Source organism: Hylaeus volcanicus, chromosome 7, assembly GCF_026283585.1.
Source record: "Hylaeus volcanicus isolate JK05 chromosome 7, UHH_iyHylVolc1.0_haploid, whole genome shotgun sequence".
Lineage (NCBI taxonomy): Eukaryota > Metazoa > Arthropoda > Insecta > Hymenoptera > Colletidae > Hylaeus > Hylaeus volcanicus.
The window spans coordinates 21,527,558-21,537,805 of record NC_071982.1 but is presented as its reverse complement, the minus strand read 5'-3'; the positions used below and the strand labels follow the sequence as shown (position 1 = coordinate 21,537,805).

Here is a 10,248-nt window from a genome sequence, read left to right as displayed (position 1 = left end):
TTCGATCGACCTTCCGAGCCGGTTTACGTGCCCAAAGGAGACAAAAAAGTCGCTTTTGATATACCACCTGCTTACTTGGTAAGTTCTCTTCTTTATTAATATCGTATATATTATTATACAATATACATGTAATATCTTATTTGATAGCATATTAATATCTTCGATCAGCGCTTCGAATTAATTTGTTTTCTGTCTGTGGTATGTGTAGCCTGACAAGTATCGTCCCGTTGCAACCGAAGTATTCAACCGCTTCGGCGAGGATGCAGATTCAAAACTCCAAGTGAAGCAAATCACTCTTCCAGATCTTAGCGGACCTATGCAGCTGGGACGTCGAGAACCATTTTCGCTATTCATTCCTGCGCATCGAAAAATTGCTGCTCAACTTATAGACATTTTCATGGGTACGTGTATATCATAATTTCAAGGGGTTTACACCCAGAAGCTATTAATTACTAAACTGTCGATTGCATGCATTTATGGCACACTTATTCTTTTATATGTATGAGTACACATGCCTTTTCTATTAATTACTTATGTTTCATGTTGCAGGAATGAGGACATACGAGGATTTCTTATCCGTTGCTGTTTACTGCCGTGATCGTTTGAATCCGAATATGTTCATTTACGCACTTTCTGTAGCAATATTACATCGTCCTGATACAAAGGATCTACCGGTACCACCGTTGACCGAGATATTTCCAGATAAATACCTCGATGGTGCTATTTTTTCGAGAGCTAGAGAGGAAGCCAATGTTGTTCCCGCTGGTTCAAGGGTATACAAATAGTTCTCACTAATTTGAGCAAATAGAATATTTTAAGGGTTACTATATAATTGATCTATATCTTTTTTACGTGTAGATACCAATCGACATCCCAAGAGATTACACCGCATCGGATCTCGATATGGAACATCGTGTCGCGTACTGGAGGGAAGACATTGGGATCAATCTCCATCACTGGCACTGGCACTTGGTCTACCCATTCGAAGGACAGAGAGTAATTGTAAACAAAGATCGACGTGGAGAGCTATTTTACTACATGCATGAGCAAATTATGGCTAGGTAACCATTCTATTTAATAATTTTATCAGCGAATATACGAATGAATATCACCTGTACTTCATCTATTATGCCTTTAGATACAACTGTGAACGTTTGTGCAATCGACTGGGACGTGTAAAGCGCTTCGTCGATTGGCGCGAGCCAATCCCTGAGGGTTACTTCCCAAAATTAGATTCCATAGTTGCTGGACGTACATGGCCAGCTCGTCCAAGTGGCGCTGTTCTCAAGGATATCGATCGACCAGTGGATCAATTGGATTTCGACATTCAGGATTTGGAAAGATGGAGGGATCGTATTTATGAGACGATTCATACAGGATCTGTAATCAACACGAGAGGGGAAAGGATACCGTTAACAGAAAAGGATGGAATCGACATACTAGGAAATATAATGGAGGCCAGCATCCTGTCTCCTAATCCAAACGTTTACGGCGACCTTCATAACTTAGGTCACGTTGCTATTTCTTATTGTCACGATCCAGATCATCGTTACTTGGTGGGTATACATAATTGTTGTACCTATAGAGCATTTTTAAAAAGATTCTTTGATTCTTCTTAGGAGAGGTTTGGTATCATGGGTGATTCTGCGACTGCTATGAGAGATCCAATATTCTATAGATGGCATGCTTTTGTTGACGATGTTTTCCAAGAATATAAAAATACTCTGCCTGACTACAGCGTGCAACAGGTAAACATACACTTTATTAGAATGTATAACAAATATACAAAGCTGTTTATTCTGAGATTATTAAGAATAACCAACAGATTTTTCTTTTCATATAAAAAGAATAAATAAAATAATGTAAAATACTAAAATGTTTCTTTTTTCACAGTTGGACTTTCCGGGCATTGAAATAGGGGATGTCAGATTGACAACAAATCAACAGCGCAACGTATTGAACACTTTCTGGACCCAGAGCGTCGTCGATCTGTCTCGTGGACTTGATTTCACGCCACGTGGCCCAGTGCTTGCTAGATTCACTCATTTGAACCATGCCGACTTTACGTATACAATTGTTGTCAACAATCGCAACAGTGCGGTACGAAGAGGCACTGTCCGTATTTTCATTGCTCCTAGGGAAGACGAGCGTGGACTTCCTTTTATGTTTAAACAACAAAAGAATTTGATGATCGAAATGGACAAATTCACCGTGTCGCGTATGTTTCCAATAATATTATTTTTGCAACCTTACTTTTTTGACCTGATTTAAACCTGATTTTTTTTAATTATTCAATTTGTTAACACGTACTCATATTACAAAATTTTGTTTAATATTTTTCCTCGTCTTGCTCCAGTTCGTCCAGGACAAAATACAATTGAACGCAAGTCAACGGAATCCTCTGTAACTATACCATTCGAGAGAACCTTCCGGAATTTAGACGACAGTAGACCGATTAGTGGTGATTCTCTGGAGCAATTCAATTTCTGTGGATGTGGTTGGCCGCATCACATGTTAGTACCTAAAGGAAACAAGGAAGGCTACCCGATGGATCTTTTTGTTATGGTCTCTGATTACAATAACGACGCTGTGAGTAAATGTTTAATTAATTTAACACTTGCAATACTAATAAACTACATATAGATTTATATCAGATTATAAATTTAATTTGCAATAACTCTTGATAGTACAATTGCATGTATTTGAAGTAAGATGTTTACAGTGCAATTTAATGCTTAGGTTCAACAAGACGAGTCGTCCTCTTGTAAGGATGCCGTGAGCTACTGCGGGTTGAGAGATAAAAAATACCCAGATGCTCGATCCATGGGATTCCCTTTCGACCGTCAACCCCGTGCAGGTGTTGAAACTCTGGCACAGTTTCTCACTGGAAATATGGCAGTCACGGAAATCAGCGTCAGATTTACGGATAACGTTGTGCCTAGATCTAGATCTGGAAGCATGGGAAATACGTTACTATTTTCTTAAATTGTGCTCGTGGATTACACATATTCATCATCTTATGTTACGTATTTATCAAGGAATTTTATCAGGGCCCTTTTATGCAACGATAACATTTAGCTTTCTTAAAATTTCAATTATTATAGATTAAGAAAGGAGATGGAGTCGTGACAGTTAAATAATGTAAAAGAAAATAGATTATATATATATGCAATAAAAGAAAAATAAAAAATATTTGGTGGGAACTATTGTCACTATTAACTTGAGCGTTTTACCACCGATGGCGCCACTAAATGATTCTAAGGAACCAGTGGCGCCATCTTACAGAAATGGTGGGAACTATTGTCACTATAAACTTGAGCGTTTTGCCACCGATGGCGCCACTGCTGCTACTAAAACCCGCTCACTGAGCGGCTTAGTGAACGGTGACCTTCCTGGATCAAGCTCTTGTGGAAGGATAAAAAAAAATGTACAGGTAAGTAAAAAATACGTATATTTTCAAGGCAACATTTTCAAAGTTATATGATACAAGATCTGACTAATCTGCTTGCTACATGGCTAAAGAAAGAAGTGAACCAGGTAAAGAAGAATGACGTGGAATGATGGTAGTTCTTGCATAAATTGAAGAATGATACTAAATTGATAAGAATTTACTGGACATGGCACTGACGAATTCTGAAGTGGATCTGACTGATTATAAGTGAAATGGGCTTGATAAATTTGAGCTTGGCGAGTGATATAAACATGAGAGGGAACTGAATGTTTAGGATTATTAAAATACTGCTACAATGAAACTCGAAATATGTAGTTACGATGGAGTTTCGTTGTAAAGGCCCATATCCGCTCTAAATAAAATATTCATTATTTCCCGTTGAATCGCAGTTTGGACATCGGGAGAATATTTCTGCAACTTTTTGGCTACCAACTGTCCAAAAACTTGATTTTCATCTTCTTCGTGATGCGCTTCAGCCACTCTCGATGCTTTCGATAATATTTGAAAAACTTCATCCAATCTTTCGTCGTATTTACTTTTAATGTTAAACGTAGTAGACGATTGAGTTTGAGAAGATAGAATATCCTTTGAGATCGCTTGTGTCTCTGTTGACGTATCGTTATCTAGGATGTCTATTTTCTCTTCGCGAATCTATAACAAAATTCATAGGGAAATCGACGATAGTCAATGTTTCTTTTATTATGGGAATTTTGTTACAGCCTGTAACTTACAGGTGCCAACAACGCCAGAGAGAAATGGCTAGAGTCTTACGAAAGGAGGAAGTTAGAAGAGAGTGGTGCGTAGGAAAGACAAGGATAAAGCAATTTGTGACGTCACGCTTGGTTGAACGCGTGAGCCTTCCCTGGCGAGTGGCAACCCTGTTCACCACACTTTGCTGGTGTTGCTTCTAATTCCCTTCTAATGCGCACTGTTTTTTCCGTCAGAAGAATATCTAATACGAGCTTAATAAAACTGGCGTCCTTAGTTATCCTAAAGAATGATATAATACAAGTACAAATGAATTGAAACCACGCATGGTTTCCTATAGCTGCAATACCATACATACAGTACTGCGCGCTCAGCTTTCTCCACTGCGCATGCGGGAGCTGGAAGCAACACTAGTAGTGGTATCACAAATCTGTTTCCAAGGGAACCGAATAAACAAAAAAACTTCTTTGTTACTTCCCATTAATAATATTCCCCGAAAATAATTATAAATAAAGAGACGACATGGTTAATTTCTTTGGAAACGAAGGTCGTATTTCGTGGCAAGATAATTATGCGTAAATAAAGCATCTTTGTATCGCTTACAGTACTTTGCGACGATCGAACTTTATTCTTGTCCCAGAGAAAAAGTAGGCTCTTGAAAGCATACCAACCACTCTCGTATACATCATCCCTGCCTACAATATACAACAAGAAATGAACAATTTCTATTTTGCATTCGATATAATTACAAGCGTTAAATTAGCAAATACAATTTACTCCGAAGCATAAAAGCATTACAATGGTCGCTATTCCCCTCTTTGCATTTACCTTTCCGCGTACCCTGACATTTTTTTATTTTCGCTCTCTCTCTTCTAAGGGCTGATCGCAGAGCATTCATTTTTTTCTTGCATTCTTCCGCTGTTGTATGGAACTCCATAGCAATTTCGTCCCAGACATCGTTCTTTTTCATTTTATTGTAATAGCTGGGATGCTTGGTGTTCCATAAAATTTCGTTGGCGCGATATATTTCGATAAATTGTAACGTAGCGTCGTCGGACCACTCCATAATGTAAAGTAGCCCCAATTACGATGTTACGAATTCCTTTGAACTGTAGAAAAGCAAAAGACAGACGACCAACGATACGCGCCGATTATGGTACCGTGCAGACCAAGATCATGCAGACTGGTTACGCGACGCGACGATGTTACGCAGACCTAACCCAGACGCAACGTTGGCCAACTTCAGGCCGTAACAACGTCGCGTGGCTAACATAGAAAGTCCTCTAGATAATGGAAAATTTGTTACGCGCCATCCACATCTAAGAATAGAAATATAAGGCGCGAATTGCAAACATCATGTTTTAGTTACTTAGTTATTCGAACAATTTTTAAAGAGAAGGTCATAGATACATTGTAACCATTGGTATAGATTACAGAAAGTAACAAACTATAAAAATTTCTTTTCAAACATATAACCATATTTTCAATTATAGTCCAATTTAAAGTTCCCGCTGTAATAGAAGAACGTAAGATGGCCGACGAGCCTCCCTCCTTGGTTTCATAGGCAAAACCCTAGGCTTCGAATAAATCTGAAGTTTACCGATATGTTTGTCTCGTTTCCTCTCTTGAACATTTTCCAAGGAAGGAAACGAGACCGAGAAATCGGCAAACTTCAGATTTATTCGAAGCCATATATCCCTATGTCCCTATGTCCGCGGGGTGGATGCGGCCAACGACGGTTGCGCATTTGGAACGGGTAGCTGAAAAGCGTAGTTTCCCCTCTGCGAGAGTACTCTGTGGTTTAGCTCGCTTACCCGCCGCAAATTAGTGATAGGAGCGTGACGAACGCGGAGTGAGTGCGTACTGAAAATAAACAGAGAGTAGTGGAGTGGTGACAAGAGCGCGGGTCGAATGATGTCTTCGCCGAATAAAAAAGCCAAGGAATTGGAGGATCCGGGTTCAGGCGAGGGCGTCGAGTCGCGAGATTATGACATTGAAATACAGAAGACGCTGGAGGAGATTGACGGGTGTCAGAATCAAATCGATGGCCTCAATGAGAAAGCCAGCGATGAAATTCTCGAAGTCGAGAAGAAGTATAATAAGTTGCGTAAGCCCTACTTCCAGAAACGGAATGACATTATCAAGAGGATACCCAATTTTTGGGTCACCGCAGTATCCTTTCGCACGATGACATATCATTTAGCGCGATAATAATTTAACGATATATCTTTGACGTTTCTTGGCGATACCGGCGTCCACCGGCGCTAGTCGCCATCTTGCCTACTTGTATACGTTACGAAGTACGTATAACTACATGCGGTCACGCGGAATATAATACACATTTATTTTCATAACAATCCTTTCTTCGAGCGGTTCCACCAGCGACGTCATTTATTATTCTCTTATTACGTGCCTTTCATTATTCTTTTACATTACCCGCTTTTACCAACTATTGTATTTTGCATTGCACGTTACTCGAACAGCATAATTGTTTTTCTTTTTCGTAATATTCCTTCCTCTATTATTTCAATCTGACGAATCGTCACTCCTTTAACTTCCTTCTTATCGCGTTTCGAGTTACTTATTCATTTATTATATACGCATTAATGTATGTATTAATGTAAAGTACAATGCTGCTTAAAATATTAGGTTGACCTTACAAGTAGTACAGCTTTTTTGAATGCATATTTTAAGTGCATTTTATTAGATCCCCCTCTAAAATCTCCAAATATTTATCTTTATCGATGAACGATAGTCAGCAAAACTGCTCCAATTTATAAAATGTAATAAGATGCATCTAATTTTATGATACTACAATGTTTCTTGTAAATAATGGAAAATAGTAAATTTTCTTATCCAGTACATAGTTTGTAAACAATAAAGAAATAGCAGAAATATTAGAAGAAGACGAAGAGGATGTGCTTCGATTTTTAAACAAATTAGAGGTTGAAGAATTCGAAGACATTAAATCTGGTTATAGAATCAATTTCCACTTTGATGCAAATCCGTATTTCGAGAACGACGTTCTTACCAAGGAATTTCATTTAGGTTCTTCTGGTGAGCACATTTCTAAATCAAAATATTTTGTTTTTTTATTATACTTCCCAGTACATATTTTTGGAACAGTACTTAGTTTATAAGTCACAGAACGATCAAGAAGAATAATCGTAGTTTTAATGTATCTCCTGCTTTTTTGCAGGAGATCCAGCATCTCAAAGTACACCTATCCGTTGGAAAGAAGGTGCTGATCTAACGAAAAGAGCAAAAACCAAAGCCCCGTTGAAAGGACGCAAAAGGCCGCTAAAACACAGATCATTCTTCGACTGGTTTACGGACCATGGAGACCCCAGTTCAGATGAAATAGCAGAGTTAATTAAAGATGATATGTGGCCTAATCCATTGCAGGTAAGATCCTTTATTTGTACATGTAAGCATAAATGCTTATATTGCATTAACTGTAACACTTTTGCTAATACAAACCATATATTGAAAGAAACATAATGAGATTACTTTGTCTTCAGTATTACTTGGCACCAGATATGGATGTTGAAAATGGAATCGAAGGAGACGGCGAAGATTGTGACACGGAAGAGGAGGAGGAAGAAGATGATGGTGGTGCGGATGACGGCGACGAAGCAGGTGAGGGCGAAGAAGGAGATGATAGTATAGTTGTGGTCGAAGACGATGTGGATGAAGACGAAGAAGAAGAAGAGGCTGTGAACGACGAAGATGATGGAGTAAACGAAGAAGATGATCTGTTAGTCGACGATGAAGTGGATCGCGAAGGTACTTATATCTCTGTTTTTAATTATTCATTTTGCTTTGACACTGATACTAACAGTTGGAGTGATAAAAATTAAATATTCAACTAATTTTTGTTATAGATGGCGACGGAGAGGAACCAGAATAGAATTAAAAGTTGATTTTTCGCAACATCGGTTACAGTCATAGATATTCAGAAATAATCACTGAAAATACACATCAGATTGGTTGAAAATAGATGAAGTTTGCAGGACTGATTACATTGAGCCATATGAATAAATCTCGGGATAAGTTTTCAAAACTAAAGTAGGAAACTTTAACTGAATTCAGCAGACCTCTTTTGGCGCAAAAGGATACCGTGTGTATAAAAGTACAATATTTATTCAATTGTGCTGAAAGTAATCGAGGAGAAGACGGTCTGGATAAGTTAGATAGGTTTCACTTTGCACTTTGTTCGGAAATAGTGCCAGGATACAGTACGAATTCCTTAGTTATATTCATATGGCCTAGTCATTCTCTATTATAGCGGACATACGATGAAGAACACCTGTTCAGTTTGATCGTGTCATAAGTACATTAAGAATAAAATAAATTATAAAATATGACGAGGTACGGAACACGTGTTCTTTTCGGCTTGTTCCATCACGAAAATCTATTCCATCGCGTTACTTCCAGAACGAGGTGTTTTAGTTATTTTTGAGAGTGACAATATCACAATTATATGTCGAGATTTACAGAATATCATTTTTTCTCATCGAAAGGTGTGTTATTTTTATTTGTAAAAGTACTGGAAAACGATTAATCTATTATCAGATTATAGTCACGGTTTATTTAATAGTATAGAAATGTAAAAGCGGCGGAAACTATGGAGAACTTTTTATTTTAATTGTTTTGAATATTTTGACAAACTTTTAACAACATATCGCTAACGATTACAATTTTATTAATGTAGCAGTTTATTTTTACTGGGAGGTGATATGTATACGAATGTAAAAAAACTTAAATATCATCATGCTTTTTTATTACGATTACAATTTTGTTACCTACACGATGCAAGATTAAAAATTTACTCTCTTGATAAGTGTAGAAAGTTTTGATAAAAACATCATTCTTTGTTACACGTTTATTTTCATTACAAAGATATTCGAACTTTATAAAACGAATGCGATATTTGCAAATATTTTTGTATACGGTGCAGGTCAAATGTAAAAAGTGTATATCGTCGCGATGTTCTTTCTTTAAAAAACATTGTACGCCCGACTAGCAATGTGTATAACACGACATCCGTTTAATTATATTGAAATACATGGAGCAGTCGCGAAAAAGCGAACAATGGAAAAGAACCATTCGCTGTTTGATTTATAAAGATTCGTAACTTGTATTTCCGGCAATACTCCCTCGACATTTCCAACAAGAATCGAAATTTGTCACGCTCAAATCGAAAATCACCGAATGAAACTCACCTCGTTCTCATTCTTCCAGACTTAACGTCGCAAACTTTCCACTTTCGCGAGAAGAAACTAATATCGCAAAACGTTTTTCACGCGCTTCTTATTCTGAGCTCACCTTTTCAAATTACTGTTACTATCCAAAGGTGAAGTTAGAATCAGGAGTCAAATCGCAAACCTGTTGTATCTCCCGCGGTGTGCCAACAAACAATTACGAAGAACACGTTGCGATTGATTTTAGACTTCACGTCATCGTACAGAAAACGAACGAAATAAAGTTGTCAGTTTGATATAGGAATGAGTTTTTATATTTGAAACTACTTATAAAGATAAATACGTGAATATAAGACATTTTAATACGAGAATCGATGAAACGTTTCACTCCAGTTTCTTTCTTTTGTACGATATATCACCCAGAACGAGTCGAAAATTGTTGTATCGATTTCAACGTATTTTCTTATGATTTCTTGTATGATTACCCATTTGTCGATAAAGATTGCTTCCTGGAGACACCGTCTTTCTTTTGAAATCAACCTAATCGTCATCCTCGAATTGTCCTTCGAAAGAAACGAAGCCCTTCTGAATTGTACACAGAAATTAACGATTCCCGTGTATGCGACGACATTTACTTTGCTTGTTATCATATATTATTTTATCGACGCTACGAAAGATTAGAGAAATGTTGATACGACCAAGAGATGAAATTGAACTAAAAGAAAAATAAACGATCATGGAAATATAACAAGTATAGGTGGTAAATGTAAGATTTTAATATTTAAGATTTTATTGTTTATAATACTTGTAAGATGTGAAAGGTTTGTGGACAAATTTTAGCGATATAATGGAAATCAGGGATGTGAAATGAAACGACGGTTATCC

General features: G+C 37.4%; 3 protein-coding genes across 5 annotated transcripts; 2 read left to right on the top strand and 1 right to left on the bottom strand.

The window, feature by feature from the left end:
• The first annotated feature begins 229 nt into the window (after positions 1 to 229).
• Positions 230 to 4,766, top strand: LOC128879721 (phenoloxidase 1-like). Of its 2 annotated transcripts, none has more exons than XM_054129131.1 (9): positions 230 to 401; positions 550 to 773; positions 859 to 1,061; positions 1,139 to 1,556; positions 1,620 to 1,748; positions 1,894 to 2,218; positions 2,357 to 2,589; positions 2,740 to 3,433; positions 4,171 to 4,766. In XM_054129131.1, exons 1-8 carry the CDS (start codon positions 317 to 319, stop codon positions 2,983 to 2,985), a joined length of 1,863 nt encoding a protein of 620 aa, XP_053985106.1. In that variant the 5' UTR covers positions 230 to 316; the 3' UTR covers positions 2,986 to 3,433; positions 4,171 to 4,766. The 2 variants fall into 2 exon arrangements, with proteins under 2 accessions (XP_053985106.1, XP_053985107.1); XM_054129132.1 differs by having other exon boundaries at positions 274 to 401; positions 4,185 to 4,766.
• Positions 3,435 to 5,458, bottom strand: LOC128879722 (uncharacterized). Its single transcript, XM_054129133.1, has 3 exons — positions 4,988 to 5,458; positions 4,763 to 4,854; positions 3,435 to 4,102 (listed from the first exon to the last, which is right to left on the bottom strand). Exons 1-3 carry the CDS (start codon positions 5,223 to 5,225, stop codon positions 3,767 to 3,769), a joined length of 666 nt encoding a protein of 221 aa, XP_053985108.1. The 5' UTR covers positions 5,226 to 5,458; the 3' UTR covers positions 3,435 to 3,766.
• A 483-nt stretch (positions 5,459 to 5,941) lies between these two features.
• On the top strand, positions 5,942 to 9,877 carry LOC128879242 (protein SET). 2 transcript variants are annotated; one of them, XM_054128204.1, is made up of 5 exons: positions 5,942 to 6,331; positions 7,027 to 7,216; positions 7,359 to 7,564; positions 7,681 to 7,945; positions 8,044 to 9,877. In XM_054128204.1, exons 1-5 carry the CDS (start codon positions 6,071 to 6,073, stop codon positions 8,067 to 8,069), a joined length of 948 nt encoding a protein of 315 aa, XP_053984179.1. In that variant the 5' UTR covers positions 5,942 to 6,070; the 3' UTR covers positions 8,070 to 9,877. The 2 variants fall into 2 exon arrangements, with proteins under 2 accessions (XP_053984179.1, XP_053984180.1); XM_054128205.1 differs by having other exon boundaries at positions 5,944 to 6,331; positions 7,368 to 7,564.
• Positions 9,878 to 10,248: the final 371 nt, after the last annotated feature.